The 18,606-nt window shown below is 43.8% G+C and overlaps 1 protein-coding gene across 4 annotated transcripts in view; it reads right to left on the bottom strand.

The window, feature by feature from the left end:
- GRM8 (glutamate metabotropic receptor 8) overlaps positions 1-18,606 on the bottom strand; it is an 846,721-nt gene that overhangs the window by 827,392 nt on the left and 723 nt on the right. For 2 of the 4 annotated variants that reach the window (XM_070466210.1, XM_070466220.1), the window contains exon 2: positions 7,933-8,756. In XM_070466210.1, the coding sequence (XP_070322311.1) occupies positions 7,933-8,442 (510 nt within the window). In that variant the 5' untranslated portion in view covers positions 8,443-8,756. Of the gene's footprint in view, positions 1-7,932; positions 8,757-16,809; positions 17,194-18,173; positions 18,489-18,606 lie in introns of those variants that run through there. The other 2 variants (XM_070466215.1, XM_070466217.1) reach the window with 2 other exon arrangements.

Here is an 18,606-nt window from a genome sequence, read left to right as displayed (position 1 = left end):
GGTGTGTGGGCTGTAGTTTTGGCTCCGGGGCTCTAGAGCTCGGACTCAATAGCTGTGGTACCAGGGCTCAGTTGCTCTGTGACATGTGGGATCTTCCCCAACCAGGGATCAAACCCATGCCTCCTGCATTGGCAGGTGGATTCTTTGCCACTGAGCCACCAGAGAAACCCTTATCTACTTATAGCTGAACGAAAGATTGTTTAAATTCTATAGGCTTGTTTTATAGCTTTCTAGCTGTTTTCTGAAGAGTCTGGGAAGAAACCTGTCCTGAAACAATTTTCAAAAGTTTCATACACATGATTTCATATAATCCCATAATAATCCTTCTTTCCCCTACTCCTTTATTGCCCCTCCCTTCTTCCCTCTCCTCACTCACACATGCATGCATGCTAAGTTGCTTCAGTCGTATCTGACTCTGTGATCCTATGGACCGTACGTAACCAGCCAGGCTCCTCTGTCCAAGGGTTTCTCCAGGCAAGGATACAAGTGCATTGCCATGCCCTCTTCCAAGGGATCTCCCAACCCAGAGATGGAACCTGCATCTCTTTATGTCTCCTGCATTGGCAAGCATGTTCTTTACCACTAGCGCCACCTGGGGAGCCCGTCCTCACTCACAATCACTAGTTAAAACAATCTTTTTTTTTTTTCCTTGGCTGCACCATGGTTGGCACTTGGGATCTTAGTTACCTGACCAAGGATCAAACCCAGGCCCCCTGCAGTGGAAACTCGGAGTGTTAAGCACTGAACTGCCACGGAAGTCCCTGCCTTATTAAACACTGAAAAGACAGGCATTAATCACTGTCAGGTCTTAAGATGTCTTCAATATTCACTGTAGGATGTTAAACCTTTTGAGGCTAGGAAAAAGGAAAGTAAGAAACATTTCATTTAAATTCACCAAGTTTAAAATCTGCTCCACCCAACAAGTCATGATGCTGCTTTAACGGTCTGAACACATGACCACAATACTAACACTGGTTCTAAGTTAGTCAATGTCATGAAGAGCCATGGCCTGTGATGCAGGCCTATGTCATGTGAGTCTAACTTGTAGCAAAGTGTTTTGGGGGAATTCATTAATTCAGCCCCTCTGTTGGTCCAAGAAGGGGCACAGTGACATCAAAATTCACTCAAGAGCTAATAGTGCTCAGGTGAGCCTCTGGCATTGTTTTTAGTTTTTTCAAGTAATTAAGTGACCTTTAGAAATTAAAGTCAAATAACTTATCAGTAAAGGATTTATTGAATAAATGATGCTTTATTCATATAATTAAAGTTAAAGGTTCTATAGCTAAAGCTTTATAGCTCTCAGTCCTGGACAAATAACAGAATCACCTGGTGACTATAATATAGCAATACCAGGGCTCCACCCCAGTTTTGTTGGTCTTGGGTAGGATTTGGGCTTTTTAAAAAAACTATCCAGGTGATAGTAACATGCAGCCAGGGTTGAGAATTACTGAGGTGAATCTATACTAACCAACATGGAAATCTCTCCCAGTCACATTGTTACATGAAAAAAAAAAAAATGTCAGGCATATCTATTAATAAAATTCTGTGTATGTAACTTTATTGATAGATATGTGTGTTTGAATATAGCCTCTTTCCATTTTATACTATCTACTTCTTCATTGCTTGGACTTTTCAAAATGAGAATGTGCTCATGTCTTTTACTTAATTTTTAGTTTTAAAAATCTGTTTAGAGAAAACATGTATTGGTAGGAAAATGAGGCAGCACATGAAAATATAGGAATTCCCCAAATATACCATCTCTCCTTCTTTCTCCCCCTCTCCCTCCTTTTGTTCCTTTTTCTCAAACAGTACAAAAGTAAAACACAAAAAAATCCCATATCTGTTCTATGGACCCAACACCTATTATTTCCAATATCTGGAATTGGGGTGAGGGAGGTGGAAGTGCGTGGAGAGATATGATTCATTCATTCATTCAGCAAGCATTTATTGGGTTTCCAGATAGGTCCATACTAGGTCTTGGAAATACAACCACAAATAAGATATATATGCCCTATGCTTATCATGGATATCATCCTGCCCTCATGGAGCTTTGTTACACGTAACAAAGAAACTTAATGTAATGGAGAGAAGTGAGAAGAGACTTGCCCAAGTGGAACTAGACCTTCATCATGGAAGTAATGGCAGCCATGAGAGCTTTAAGAAGAGTGGCATGACCACATCTGGATATTTATGTATCCCTATTGCTGTGAGTTGTGTCAGCGACAACAGGTAGTGCCCATTTCCCCCATCACGCCCACTTAGAGCCACTGAGAGAACACCCATCATCTCTCATCTGAAGTGAACAGGCTCTTTACAAAACTAAATTAAAGCTTGCCACAGGAGCAAAGGATTGACTGAGGAGTCTATCTTTCAATTTTCCATTATCTATTTGCCATCAAATAAGATTTAACATAAAATGTTACCTCCTGCTGAGTTTATTGATTGGGCTCATTTTTCTGTCCATCTAACCAGATAAGCCTGGATAGGCAGATTTACCTGTTGAGAGTTTAGAGTTAAGAAAGTCCATTGTATGCAATAAATAACTTGCAAAATGCTTGGCTTTATGGGAGTGGTTGCTGCAATTAGTGAAGTCTCTTGGAAGAAAATACATCTTTGTAAACATAGAAGTGTTGGCAAGCACATCTAGGGCAATGGGATGCCTCACTGTACTTCACTGACTTAACATGAAGGTCAATTTTAGCCATTTAGAGCCAGGACACTTCCACACAGGGAGAACTTATCTAGCCCACAAGTGGATTTCTATTCAAAAGTTTGATTGCTTTGGAAAGCATACACTATAGACTAACCTCCCATCCTTCAATAGTCAAAAATTAACTCTAGGTAAAGTTCACCAGAAAAACAGGAGAAAGAGAATCACATCTGACACTGTCCTTTCTTAACCCCGATGCATCTATGTGGACATTAACATGCATTACTTCCAAGCGCCAATGTGCTATTTTTAACTTAGAATGTTCAATCTTTGCCCAAAGTAAGACATGATTAGTGTTTTGAGGAACGGATTTGCTCTAATTTAAAGCAGAGGGGTGGAAATTTCCAGAAAAGGAAAAAAAAAAAAAGCTCTTTATAAAACATATGCAAATTCCTCGAAACTGCTTTATAAAACAAATTTAAATGACGGGCTTCTTGGCCAACATACCCAAAAGACCCTCTCATTCTTTTTAATTCTTTTCAAACTACACAAACTCTGAGGGCTGGACTCCTCTTTTCTTTGGTCTCTCTGCAACACAGGAGCCACTGAAATGGCAGATCTGCCTTCATGCAGGTTGGAGCAGTTTCGAGTTTTCTGAGTTTGTCACTCTGCAGTTATCCTAATCGATCCTACTATTATCTACAAATATTAACATTGCTGTTGTTTTTTGTTCCATTGCTCAGTCATGTCCAACTCTTTGCAGCCCCATGAACTGCAGCATGCCAGGCTTCCCTGTCCTCCACTATCTCCTGGAGTCTGCCCAAGTTCATGTCCATTTGAAGAGGAAAAATTAAAATTTTACATAACCTCCTGCTCCTTCTGCCTCCGTAACTCAGCTTGCTCCTTGCAAAGTCTGGATCACATAGGTCTCAGAAAATGGGAACTCGCAATACTAGGACCTAGAGCTTATCTCACTCACCCTTGTCCTGCTCTTTGTAATCGCCCAGCCTCTGCAAACCCGCAAACCTGCTTAATCATGCCTGTCCACGTATAAAAATTCTGTAACCCCTTCATTCGGGGCTCAGAGTTTGGAGTGTTAACTCCTCTGGGCCCGCCGAGCTAATAAATCAGAGTTTTCCAACTCTCTCAGAGTTTTCCAACTCTCCGAGTATGGCGCTTGGTTTCTGGATTACTGGTTTCTGCAACACATTGAGTCAATGTTGCCATCCAACCATCTCATCCTCTGTAGTCCTCTTCTTCTCCTGGCCTCAATCTTTGCCAGCACTTGGTTAGACATAAAACAGTCACTGAGGTGACTGCTCTGCCCCTCTGTTAACCCAAATATGACGTATGTGTGTGTGTTAAGGCTGTGTGTAGTGCTTCTAAAAAGTTCAGATCACTAACGCTTTGTCTGTTGACGCTCAAACTTGTTTTCACTCCCAATGCTCCTAAGAGACAGGAGACAGTACAATCAGTAAAAATGGTTCTCAGGCGGGGGTTGGGAGGCTCGCACTCACTGGGTCCTGTCACAGGAAAAGCCTCTGAGGTAGTTCTGACCGCTGATACCCCGTCCCCCGGGCGGGGAGTGCGCGCCCCTTGGCTCAGGTAGACAATCACTGGTTTGGTGTGGCATTCTGTGCCCAGGGCTGGGGCCACGGGGCCGCTTCTGCCTGTCCCCCTCACCAGTAGAGTCTGGCTCCACTCCCTGTCCAATTCACCGCTAAAGTTTAAAGGACTGATTTTTTCATTTGGCCCTGAGTTTTCACAAGAAGAGAAACAAAGGGCAACATTCCTTCGCTCTAGAAAGGAGCAGGAGCAGCTGTATTCCAGGACAGAGGAGATGCAAGGGTGCATGGTGGCGGGCTGCCAGCATGCTCAGTCATGTCCCACTTTCTGTGACCACACAGACTGCAGCCCACCAGGCTCCTCTGTCCGTGGGATTTCCCAGGCAAGAATCCTGGAGTGGGTAGCCATTTCCTTCTCCAGGAGATCTACCCCGCCCCGGGATGGAACTCGTGTCTCTTGAGTCTCCCGCACACTGTTCTCCACGCCAAAAAGTGCTGTCTCTGGGGGGCTAAATGAATGCCACCCCCCACCCCGGGTCTGAATTGCCTTTACAAAGATACACCATTTCATCAAACCACAATTAGTGATCCCAGGAGAAACAGAATCTTCCTCTGACTTAAACAGACATGCTATATGCAGATGGCATGCATGCATGCTATGCATGTATACCTCCTTTCCTGAAACAAGGCTTTAGTTAGGAGAACATAGAGGGACATGAGGCCAGGAAAGACTGCCAAGGAGGGCCAGACTGAAGGAAGAGGAAGCTGGGGGTGCCTGAACGACTTTGTCTCCTTCACAGTGTAGCCCAGGCAGATACTACATGGCTTTACCCGACTGTCCAGAAAAAAGAGAACTGAGACATTCAGAGACTACTTCTGATTTCAGCCCAAATATTTTCTATATAATTTTAAACAGATTCTAAAAAACCCAACTAATGCTTATTGTTGGGCAGGACAGAGATAAATTCATTAATCAAGATGTTGTTTACATCCCTCACAGTCAGGGTTAATCGTTTGTGGGTTTCCAAACCAAGATGCTTAACCTTCTGTAACTCCATTAATCCAGGAATAAGTGGCACTATATTGATATCCAGGAGTATTTTTTAGATACTACAGGTCATATGCTGTCCTGGAGGGTCCCAAGCACCATAAAATTGTCCTAAATGTTTAATTTTATTCACAGTCACAGCATTTGGTTAATCAAAGTATTAATCTTTCAAAAGGAAGTATAAGCCCTTCCCCAAGGCATTAATTTGCCAATCATTCCTTTGATAACTATTGTAATATCTCATGTCAGTCCTAGCATACATGTTTAAACAGAATATATTTTCACACATAAAGTGAAACATTTTCTATTCCAAAAGTGACCATCATTTCATAATTAATATCAGTGTGGAGCGCTGGCTAGAGGTCTCATATAAATCATCAAAATAAATGAAAATGGCACAACAATGAAACTACAATTATCAATTCAGTCACATGGTTCCAAGTTCAGCTAGAACACAGGCTTATCACTTACATCTTCCCACTTGCTTATAAAAGACAAATCTTTCAAGCCCCAGTTATTTGGTTAAAAAATATATCTGCTTCCAGATATTAAATGCTCACTCTGGACCAGCATACTGGTCTTAGTTAAGACACCTAGCATAACCAAGAGTTCCTTCTGGCTAAAAGGCAGGAATGGCAGCCCCTTTATCTGCTGATCGATGGTTTCCAGAATTGGCCTACAGCACTGGACTCTGCCCAGAGTCAATGGTCGTTCTCCCACCTGGTCGAATAAGGTCCCTCAGAGTCACCCAAGAGGGTGAGGAGAGAATTGGACTGTCAGTGAGAGAACAGAGCAGAGAGAAGCCAGGTCGAGAATGCATTAAAACAAAACCTACCCTTCAGGGGGCCCAAAGTTTCCTTTGGCAGCCCGAGCAGACAAAGGACAGTCAGGTCTTGGTGGAATCCTTCACCAGCATTTTCTCATTAATCCAACATTTCTCATTAATCCAACAGACTAACACAGGTAAGGGGTTACCTTGCCTCCAGGTAAGGGGTCAGCTGGCCCAAAAGAAATTGCTAACAACTGTATCCGGTTTCCTTTGAAAGTTTCCAGAGATGGAAAACTAGAGCACCTTTGGCCACCTATTTCAATCTGGCATGCCTCTTGCCAAGGAGGCTCTTCCTAACATCTGGCTCAAATATCTCAGGTATTCCCTGATGCCTTTGTGTGACTCTACAGTACTCCTTAGACACAGAGCACTTCTGCTCAGCAGCATCCTCATTTGAGAAAATTGCATCAATCTGAAAATAGTCATTAAACTGCCTCTTACCATTCTCTCCTCTAAACTAAGGGAATTCATATAGAAGCTGGGGGATGTTACAGACGTGAACCAGACTAGATGGTCCCCCAAGACAGCTTCCAAAGCAGAAAGACTTTGATTTGAACACTTCTTTTTTCCTTTTTAAGTTTGCCATCACTTTGTTCATTTTTGTCATTTTGTCATTGTTATCTGTCATCTATCCACATTCTCCACATTCTTTTAATATTTTTAAATCTAATACACACAGAAACAGTTTCTCATAACATTAGATGAAGACTCATTAATTCAGAATAAGTTGGAAAAGTCATGTCCCACTAAGTAAAAAAATCAGAGTGAAAAATATTTTCAACTTTTAAAATGTTGCCTATTACCAAAGACTACATAACAAATATTAATAAATATAATAAGAATGTTAATGAAAAATAAGTCACAATAACTTTATGGGACTTTATGTCTTCAAACTATTGTTTCATATTTATATTCTTTTGCCAATTTTATCTGATATGTAAATGCAATCTGTAGGTAATAGATCATCCTAAACCAAAAAGTTTCACATTATCCTGCTAAATCTGAGCTTTAATGCAATAATACAATTATTCTAAGTCTGCATCAGGCAGTCTGAATTAATGAGACGCTGCTCTATTGAAGCTATAATAAACCTGACAACTTCATGGCCATCTTCTAGTCCAGAGTGTCAGTCCCATCTACACATTAGTGATAAACACAATTTCCTCACACAGGAACTTTTGTCATAGCAGAACATCCCACATTAAGGAAGTTTCACCAATTATCTTATACCTCAAATACCATAGAAACGTTTGATCTGATAAATGAGCTAAAAATTCATTAGAGTCTCAAAAACTACTTGCTTTGCTTTAAAACTGGCCCAGTTAACGTACACACTGCTATATTTAAATGGATAACCAACAAAAACTTATTGTATAGCACATGGAACTCTGTTCAAGGTTATGTGCCAGCCTAGATGGGAGGGGCATGGGGAAGAATGGATACATGCATATGTATGGCTGAGTCCCTTCAATGTTCACCTGAAACTACCACAATATTGTTAATGGACTATACCCCAATACAAAATGCTTTTAGTGTTAAAAAAAAATAAAAATTAAAAGAGAATATCACAAGATGCTGAGGACTCAACATGTCATGGGAATTATCACCTGTTTGTTCAGAAAAAAAAAAAGTCACAATCCAATTAATTGCTTTAAAAACATGGAACTAAATCAACACTTGTAAAACCTAGACACAAACTCCTCTCTTTGGGAAAACTGTGGCCCTGAAAGAGTCTATGAGCATCTTTACTAGGTTCACTTTCTTCTTAAACCTGCAGCTGGAATCAGGACAACTTACTGTCTTATTACAATTGTCAGAATTGTCTAGTGCCTTTACCTACCTTAAAAAGTCTTAAAATGTTAGCCACCATGATGGACACGGAGCTCGCGGCAGCACCGATAACGCCAGAAATCTTGTCAGGCTTGGTGAAAATGGGCGGATCTCCATTAGCACATTTCACATCAGAAGCATCCTTCTCTATCAAAGCCTGCACAAATGTTAGGGACTGCTCCAAAGCATAGGTGTCCCTGGAGCAGGTGTCAAGGATCCGGACACCCAGAGTGATATTGGAGAGGAGATCAGGGTCCTTATTAATCTGGTCAATTGCATAAAGCATGGCCTCCAATCTGTGGATCCCCTTCTCTTTCTTCAGCTCCCCACAAGGCACCCCTCTCTCTCCCTTTGCATGGACAGGAAAGAGACCTCCCAAAATGATGTCCCCATCCACTCGGATAGAATGGGCATATTCTTGGCTGTGAGTTCTTTGCATCATCGTGAGGATCCAGTAGAACTTGGCCGTCAGGAGAAAGAAACAAGGGCAAGAGGCTGATCGCTTTCCCTCGCATACCATTTTCTCCACGGGCGGTGTTGCAATCCAATACCCAAAGATTATTCTTGCCACAGAAGAAGGGGGACCACCTGAGGCTGCACCTTCTGGAGGCTACCATCAGGGCCCATGAGGAAAAGGCTCTGTGGGTTTCAGCAAGTGTTCTTGATTTGAATGTCACAGTGAATTTCCATTCAGACCCCAAGGTTCTATTTTATTTCCACATAAAGTCAACTTGCCTGGAATGATGCAAAAATCAGAGGAACAGCTGAGGTTCTGATGTTGGGATGAAGTCACCAATTCACGTCCTTGAAGTCAGCCCTGTAGCAGAATTATTCCTGAAGGGCAGAAGGAAGAAAAGAAAGGGTTCCATTCAATGGGCCTACATTTTTCATTTCTTAAGCCCTGTTTGCACCGACCTCTTTTTTTGTTGTTTCATTTTCACTATTCAGTAAGAAACTAATTCTTTCTGTCCCCTTATGATTCTGAACACCTGGCTGCACTGCATCTAAACAGAGAGATGGATGACACTTTTGGAGCAAGAGAAACAGAAAAGTTATCAGTAACTAGGTTGACTCTTGCAAATCAGAAAGTACTTTTATTTACCATTTTATTTCAATAAATCCAATTTCCATGAAGGTAAAAATCCTGTGACTGATGGCATTATTTCTTTTCAAATCTGTTTTTACTTTTTACAGCTGTCTGAATTCAGCATTTAAATTTTGTCCACAAAATCAGAATGAAAGGCTATTTTCTGTGATGTATTCAACAAGCCAGTCATCTGTTAACGACATTTTTTGGTGCCTTGGATTTCCCGAGGGCAAAAGTGATTATTCAATCACAAAAAAAATGAAGAGAGAGAAAATCCACCCAAGGAGCCCAAAATGTGTAAGTTTTAGAGCTTGTGAAAAGATTAGACATACAATGTCAGCAATTTCATATAAATTATCTTATTGTTCTCTGTTAATAAAAAACAACATGAAAATTAAACACATAGGGTGAGTTATGTGTGAAAAATATTCCTATCACCTTTTTCTGTTTCCTATTAATTTGTCAGAATGCAAGCAATGGGTATGCTTGCAGTTCTGAAGTAAACACTCCTTGATCCTAGAATCCCTATGACCAAATCAGAGCTGGAGATGAACTAAAGAGTTTCTCAATTTTGTCTGACTCAGTGGGGAAAACAGTTATTTCATCACAATGAGAAATAACCAAGAATGAAAACAACTACAAGCAAATCTGTAGAAGTTTATTCTAAGACCTTCACTCTTAAATAATTCCATGAGATTTTTTCAAAGGACTTTAGTGGAGGTTTAACTGAAAATGGGAACTGACTTCATGGAAGGGAATTTGATGTTTGAAATGTACATGAAATTAACAGAGTAAACATACCAATGTATTTTGCTAGAATGGGTAATCTAATGTTCATTTCTAACCTATTTATACAAACAAGTTTGAAACCTGAAATGTGGATAATTCTCCTCTACCCTAGTCAACCAACATCTGGTTGTATTTTCCATTCACTTGTTCAATTTCCAGTTCATAAAATTTTCATCCTGTCCTCACTATCCCAAAGGAAAGGATGGTGCCTCCCTAGAGAACAACTGAACATATGTCCAAAACCCTTCAGAGAAAACTGCGTTGTTTTTTTTTCAGTTTCAAATGAAGAGAGGAGACTTATCAGAGACCACTGCCTGGAATTTCAGAGTACACATCTAGAATACACTCAGAAATACAGCCAATGACCCAGTCTATTGAGATAATTCTTGTCTGCCCATGATAAGCATTTCCGGACTCTTGACACTTGCCAAGCCCTGGATTTTCCCAATTCTGCCCCAAAATACTTAGTCCTTTTCTGTTTTTTCTCACCACTCGACGGATGTTCTATCACATGTAATTTTCCTAGCAGCCGCTTCTCCCACAGAAAATCTGATTTGGCAACAGCCTGACCTCAGACGTTCCACAAGAGGAAAACACTTAGAAAGTCAAGTTGACTTTCTGGATGATACCATTGAAGTGATGGACCATAAATTACCCCAACCACCCATTAAGAGAAGGAGTATTGTGTTTTACAGTTTCACAACAAAGACCAGTTAGAAGACAGTAAAACCTTAACTCTGACCACTAATTCAGGGCTTGAGACCAAGTCCACAGCGCTGACCATGAGTGTATCCTTTCTGGCAGACCACAGGATGAATGGATACTTGAAGAAGAGATGATGAAGGAGAAAAGGGAATGTGCTGTTATTCAAAGACCAGCCTTTCTTTGTTACTCCAAGCCACCTCCCAAGCACTTAAAACACTTCAGAGAATAAATGGTTTTCAATTATAGATGACCATAAACACAGTTCATCTGTTAATCACAAGTCATCCTTACCTCTGCCACTCACATAGTCTAACCTAGTTCCCCTTGCTGTACTGCCCTGGAAATAGTAAAATTGAGTTTCTTTTAAAGGTATGCATCCCATAGGTATGTTTAGAGCTTTAAGTTAAAGAAAAGTTGGGGAGTAACAGAGAGACAAGAATTAGTTTTATTTAGTGGATGTGTAAGTCCTTCAGGCGTGTCCAACTCTTTTCGACCCCATGAACTGTTGCCAGCCAGGCTCCTCCAGGCAAGATTACTGGAGTGAGTAGCCATTTCCTCCTCCAGGGGATCTTCCTGACCCAGGGATCAAACCCAGGTTTCCCACATTGCAGGCAGAATCTTTACCATCTTAGCCACCAGGTAAGCCCTATGTTTACTGGATGAATGCTCTTAAATGGAAAATGAGAGGTTCCATTTTGGTTGTTATTTATTGGGCAGTTTACTTGTATTTTTGCTTAAGTTTCCTCCTTTGCAACATAGAATTAATGGCACATAACCTCTCCAAAGCTTGGTTTCTGGTCTATTAAGGGGTGTCAGAACCCGCCACATGGCCATACACAGAAAGCGCAGTATCTGGCCCAAGGTAAGTGCTCAGGAAACAGGACCTATCATTGCTAATTTAGTCTGCGGTTCATTTTCCACTGAAGCAGAGCAACTGTTTCCATATTTGCCCAGTTGGTGAGGCTGTAGCTGAAAATTTCTGTCACTTTAAAAGTAAAATCAGAGCTACTCATAAAATATTGAAATGCAGCAGTTATTTCAAAATCTGATACATTGTCATAAGAATCAGACTCCTGATGGCTAGAAGGCTTAGTTTTCCTTTCAAATTCTAAGGGAAAATATATTTGAAAGTTGTGGAAAACGACATAAATCTGGTGGCATCGTATAATCTTGCATTGCCTAATCTTGCTCTTGGGCAATTCTTGGGAGCTTTCATCTAAACTCATCCTAGTCAGAGTCAATGAATTTTAACAAAATAATGACCGTTTTGTGCTACCAAGCCAAATAGCTCTACTTCAGGTTCTGGGATTGATTTAAAATCAGTTTTTCTCTGAAACTGACCTTCCTCTGGGGCTCTGTACAAACCCACCTGAGCTGATAGACTTCTTCAAAGAGGTGTGAGGTCCACACTCCTGAAAGCATCCTCTGAAGGGAGCAGACACCTTCCACTACTTCTGAGCCCTCAGAAGGGCCTTCCCGGAGATTTAACCATTAAATGCCCATGCAGCCCTGCTCGTTACCTCCCAGCCAGTCCTAAGTACTTGGTATATGGGTACCCTGCAGATCATTAGCACTTCCATTAACCAACGCACTGGCCCAAGTCTGCTGGGGAGCAGGCCCCCCAGCTGGGATCTGAGTCTGTGGCTCCAGCTATTTCCTGAAAGTATGGACAGCTCTTCCAGGGCCAAGGCCCTGCATTCTACTTCTTTTTATTTTCTAGGTACCTTCTCTGTTCATGCTTGCTAAATCACTTCAGTCATGTCCAACTCTTTGCAACCCTACAGACTGGAGCCTGCCAGGCTCCTATGGGATTCTGCAGGCAAGAATACTAGGGTGAGTTGCCATTTCCTCCTCCAGGGGATGTCCCCAGCCCAGGGATTGAACCCACGTCTCTTACATCTCCTGTACTGGCAGGTAGGTTCTTTACCACTAGCACAACCCAGGAAGCCCTACCTTCTCTGTATCAAAGTCTCAAACACCCAACAGAGTATCCGTTGAATTTTCATACACCAAGCTCTTACATAAATGAGAGGGGGAAAATAGGCTAAAAGAGGCTGAAGATGGCCCAAAGCCCTGAATGGCACCACAGGCAAAGTCCTCCCAGGAGGTGGGGTGGGGGCGGGGTGGCCTGCCCTTTGAGGAAACCCCCCAGGGCTGCAGAGACTGACTGGGACAACACTAGGAGAAGGCCCCTCCACTGAAGTCTTTCAGAAACAGCTTTGTTGACCAGCTCTTTAAGAAAAACAATGCACTCATTAGGAGGGGTCACCCGGGGGCATTTCCAGGGCAGGGTGATTTCTGAATCTTTCAAAGCACTGAGAATATCAAATGCAGTTTGTCCAAACGCCTCAGCTTCAAATCAGGTTTCCCAGGCAGCCTGATGACAGTGAAAACAAAACCACCAAGCCAGGTGGTGGGAGGTGGGGGGATGGGGGTGGGGGGAAAGGGGGGATGGGGGGGGAATCTATCTGGGGCTGTCACCAGGTCTTCCTCCAGCACTTGGCTAGTGCTTTTAAGACATGATAGGGTAAAATCCTTACAGGAACAGAAATAGCCAAGGATTGTAATCATTTTCTCATAAAAAGGCCAAACAGCCCTTCTCTGCTGGATTCTATTCAGCTCTTTAACAAAAAGGTTAAGCCAAATATTGTCATCAATTCACAAAATTGCAAATTTGGCAGTTTCTGCTCACACTTGCAGCCATTTTTCAGCTGCTGTAGAAAATGAATCAGATTTGTTTGTCTTCTCCTCTGCCACCACAGGTGTGCACAGCCCTGGAATTCTGGTTGGGGCAGAGTGAAGATGGGCTAGACAGAACCTTCCCTGGTAAGAGAGTCCCAGATTTGGATCCTTGTCTGACAGTCCCTGGCTGATGACACTCAACATGTCACTTCACCTGTGTGTGCTTCCATTTCCTCATCTGTGAGATGAGTGAGATGGACCATATAATCTCTAAGGTGTCTTCCAGCTTCCCGTTCTGAGGTTCTATTATTTAATAATAAAGGAGTATGAGATTATGCTCAAAACACCAGAGCAAGGCTTTGCCAACAGAACACAATAACTGATTTTGTTTGCAAGCTGAGTGGCTTTTTCCCATCAGTAAGAGAGGATTGTGAAAGCTCTTCTCTAGGAGCAGGCCCCACATTAAGAAAATCTGATACAGAAGAAGCTCAACTTACTAAACAGATAAATTAGAAGGTGATTATTTGCATTACAAAAGAATTCACCACGGGTTTCCTTTAAATAGCTAAATCCCCCCGTGCATTTAAAATGCAATCTGATTTAGTAGAATTCAATTTGTGCCGGTTTTTTTTATTTTCAATAACACAGCCATTGCATAAAAAGACCACATTTAAAGTAATGAGAAGCCACTTTTATAATATGTATCATATAAGGAGAGGGGAAGGGGTGAAACCAGCATTTATTGAGCGCTACAATGTGCCTGAAACCCACTCCAGTATTCTTGCCTGGGAAATCCCATGGACAGAGGAGCCTGGTGGGCTACAGTCCATGGGGTCGCAAAGAGTCAGACACAACTGACCGACTAAACAACACAACGTGCCTGGGGCCTCATATATGTTGTCTCATTTCCACTGCACGATACACCCTATGAGGTTGGTATCATAGCCTCCACTGGGAATATAAGGAATCTAAAAACAGAAGGATTATATGAATATGTCTAAAATCTTGGACCCGAATTCACATGGACTGATTCTACCTTCTTTCCCTTACCTCACACCCTTGGGTGCAGCAGACCATGACAGACAGCCAGCTGACCTTGATTTGAAGGTTTGAACTGTGAGTGTGGCATCCTAGGGTCTGAGAAGTGCCCCCCCACCCCAGCACTCAATTCACCACACAGGGTAAGTCACTAACCTGGGACCAGTTTGTTTCTAAACTGAGGGATGATTTCTGGCCACCTCCCAGGGTTTTAAAATCAATTGATACAATGTATATCAAAGTACTTCACAAATTGCCAAGTGCTATAAGAATGCACAGGGACACTATTCTTTAACAATCGGTCCTACAATTCAAATAGTTTACTGATGTATTGTGCTTATAAGACTTGGAAGACCTGAAGAAAAAACACTTTTCCATCATACACAGGACTGGTCAGACCTTAACAAGTTATGTGTCCAATGAATCAAAAGAAAACTGGAAAGAAGGATATAAGAAGAAAGTCAGTGGAGATCAACATCTGGCTGGAGAGCTGAAGTTCATAGACACTTGGGGCATCCAAGCGGGTTATTCTGGAGAAAGTGGTGACAAGATATTCTTCTGTAGGGAGAAGAGGACCAGAGGAAACTTTCCTAAGTTGTAAGGAGGATATGATGCAGAGCTTCTACCACTAATACTTTTTACCACTGGAAAACTTGGCCAATAAACAGGCAGAAGACTTCTGTCTGCAGATACACCTTTGCCTGGAAAAGTATGTGCCCAGTAATTTGCACATACTCCTCTTCAGCCTCACCTACATCTTCCCACTTCTGCACACCTGCTCCCTCCTCCCCCAGAGCTGGATCTCCCCTCCCTCAGGGCTGATGTGTTCTGCAGGTCAAAATCTTAAGACTTGGTTCTCCTGTTACCTTGGCCCTCCCTGGGCAGGGAGCAAATTCATCAACAGGGATCAAAACCTGAAGATGCATTACTTGTCATCCCCCAACTGAAACATCTGCATTTTATAAGACTGTTTCCAGGAGATCCACAATTTCCTTACCAAAGAAATGTCTCTAATAGTGATTACAACTGACACTGTACCAAGCCAAAGCGGGGAGGGACCCTGAGTCTGGAGCTTCTCAAATCCCTCCCACAGCAACACCCACCACTTGGAAGGCAGGTCCTGGGAGAAGAATGCACCATGCTCAAGGTCCTCAGTCAGGAGGATCACAACTTGAATTCAAGTGCTAAGTAGAAATGAAAATCAAAGCAAAGAACTCTCTGAGCTAAGAAAGAAAAGAGGAAGAAGGGAGGGAGGAAAGTGGGAAAGGAAGGGAGAAAGGGAGGGAAGAGGAAAGAAAGAAAAGAAAGGGAGGGGAAGAGGGAGAGAAGGAAGAAAGAGGGAACAGAAAAAGATGGTTCAAATCTAAATTTCTAAATCTAAATCCAAACCTAAATTTAGCAGACAGAACCCCGCCCCCCTTGAGATGGAAATATTATAATCCAGCTGATTCTCCATTTACAGCCATTTCTCCCAGAACATCATGGGGTGACGGTGCCCCCACCAGAGCAAACTTGAGTGAGTCTGGTGATGTCCAGTCAGGGCCTGTCAAGAAAACATCAGCAGTTACCTGAACCTTAAAACACCAGCCTATTCAACAGGCATGGAGATGTGGCCAGATCTTTGTTGTGGGTCCAGTTAAGAGATAAGTCCATGCAACCATTTCTTTTTAAGACACTGAGACAGGGTAACCCCACTCTCCAGATGAAAACAAAGTCCTCTTTCTGCTGGGCATCCTGACTACAGGAGGAAGAGGATGAGAAAGGAAGTTGGAGGGAAAAATCATCGCTGCCATGTGCACATGTGTACAGTGTCCTGTGTCTCATGCCCTGAAGACAGCGGAACAGTTCTTCCCCCATGATTGGCATGAGATGTTGCCAATGTGAATGTCAGCGGGTTGTTTGCTGCACAAATACCAATTAAACAAGCCCCGCAGCAGCTGCAACCTGCCCAGCCAACGCTGAAAAGAGCACATCTCTCCAGACCTCTAAGTTTCTCCTGCACTCACTGGAACCCAACTCTTCCTTTTATTATTCCTTTTAGCAGTTAGATGTTTTTAGAATTATTCAAGTAGTAATAGTTTGTAAAAAGAGCAGGAGGGCAGAACTAGTTAGCAGCAACCAAACAGAACAAATGGAGCCTAAATAACAGTAAAGAGCTGTGTTCTCAGCATCTTTTTCTTTATTCTAGATAAATCCTCTGCTGGGAGCCTCCTCTTATCTATTCCTCCCCAAATCCCTGGTTTAAAAGCAAGATTTGTTTGTCTTTATCCCAAGTATGGTACAACCTGTATGTTGACTCTGAAATGAGAAAACTGCTTTAAAAAAAAAAAATCTTACTTCATTTTCCCTGATGGGTAAGGCTTTTCTCTTCAAAATCATCAAACCACATATTTTCAAGAACCAGGCAATGAATTTCATACAGCTGATTCTGTCTCCGACAGAGATCTTTCAGAGCATTAGTCACAAGCAAGTGACCGAGGTAAACTAAAGTGGTTTCTATAGCCATTTGCAATTATTGACAAACAATTTCATAACGGAAAATGGAAATTACAGTCAAGTGCAATAAGCTGTTTATCCAAGATCTACCTGCTGGTGGCTCTTTTTCTCTTTTTTATTTTTTTCTTTCAAGCGAAACAGCAGCTATCATCGGAATGCATTTCTCCCGTTTAAGATGTGTCTTATCAGTATCTCCACCACCAACCCGGTTTTCCAGTTGTCTGTTGGCAGGATTTGTATTCAACCGCGGTGGTGGCCAAGACGGTAGCTTATTCTTGGGTGTTTGCGAGACTCCCACGCCGTCAGGTCTATGGGAAGGGATCACCCCCAAATGGCAAATAGGGCATTTACTCCTCCTCGAGCAGGACTCGCTTCGGGGTCTGAGGATTTGGGGCTTCTGCAGCTGGCGGATGGGTCTATTTTCATCCCCACCCTCTAAGCGCGCACAGACTCTCTGATCCTGGGCTCCGCAATTTGGGCCACCGGGGAAACAATTCTTCAGGGCAGCCTGGAGGGCGGGGGTGTGGGGGTGGGGTCTTGCGCAGTTGGGTGACCCGCACACCCTTCTGCATTTCATTTGCACCAAGGGAGCGTGTCCGACAGACGTTGGGGGTGGAAGAGAGGGGGTCTGTTATATTTTCACCAACTGGACGAACCTCAAGGGATCTCTGAGCTGTTTGCCTGAGCAGCCGGGCTTGCTCCCGGTGCGGCTCAGAGGGTTCTCTACCTCTGCCGAGATTTCAGCCCGCAGCCACTCACCCCGCCCCCGCTCCCCTCTTCCCTGCCGCATCTTCCTTTTTCTTCTCAGTTCCTTCGACTGTTGAACCCAGGCTCCGGGTACAGCCAGGGCCTTAGGAGAACCACCCGGTTCCTCTGGCTTTCCCGCGCCGCTGGGGTATTGCGGCGCCGCCCCAGTCCCCCGCCCGCCTGGGGATATAGGTTCTGCGCGCGACCCGGCAGGGAGCGCCTCCGCCCCCGCCGCACCTGGCACCGGAGTACCCACGCCCCGCGCGGGTCGGTGCCAAACTGGGGCCACGCTGGCCGCAGGTACTTCGGAGGAGCTGTTGGGTGCCTTGCCTTTGCTTTATAAACTCAAGATCCCTGAGACCATTCCTTCCGCCTTCACCCCCCCACCGCCCCCCGCCATCCCCAGTAGGACACGGAACTCCAATGTTTTCCCGAAAGAAGCAAAAGGGGGGGGGGGGGGGGACCCAGTCTCGCAGGGCTAACTCAGTGAATGCAAACTCGAGGCAGACATATCCTATGTCGCGATGTGGGGTCCCGCGAACGCCTCAAGTACCCGGCTTCTCCCGCGACCCCCCATCTTCCCTAGATCCTGGTTAGCTTCATCCAGCCCCACGCTCAAGAAGGCGGGGGGCTGGGGTTACCCCAACTCATCCTGGAAGGCTGTAACTTCGGAAATCCCTCCCGTTACATTCGCCGAACGGAGGTACCTCGTCATCTCGGCGGGGCAAGTCCGGATTCCGCCAGGGGTAGGTCCGGGAGGTCACCCGGGCAGGCAGTCCGAGGAAGAACGCTTTACAATCCTGCCGCCGCGCGCCCCATCCGAGCACTCTAGGCGCGCCTGCCCCTTTCCTCACCCTTCAGTCTCCCATTCGCCGACTAAACTTTTGGGGGACCACATCTCCAAGCCTCGGGAGTTCCATGCTAAAGCCTCCCTCTTTTCCGAACCTCTTCACTGGAATGTAATCACGGGAAGATAAGAGGGGTGGCTGCCTTGTTCTTTGCAACGTAAAATCAACAGACACCCAATCAAGCTCCAATGCCCGGCCAGCCCCTCGCCCCCTGGTGCCCACTCTCCCTCGCCTCCCCCCCATTCCCGTCACCTCCGCCCACTAGTTCTCCGGGTGCGCGAGGCCATCTACT

This window comes from Odocoileus virginianus, chromosome 1 (genome assembly GCF_023699985.2).
Source record: "Odocoileus virginianus isolate 20LAN1187 ecotype Illinois chromosome 1, Ovbor_1.2, whole genome shotgun sequence".
Classification (NCBI taxonomy): Eukaryota; Metazoa; Chordata; class Mammalia; order Artiodactyla; family Cervidae; genus Odocoileus; species Odocoileus virginianus.
Note: the sequence above shows the minus strand (reverse complement) of the source record. Positions and strands in the feature narration are given on the sequence as shown.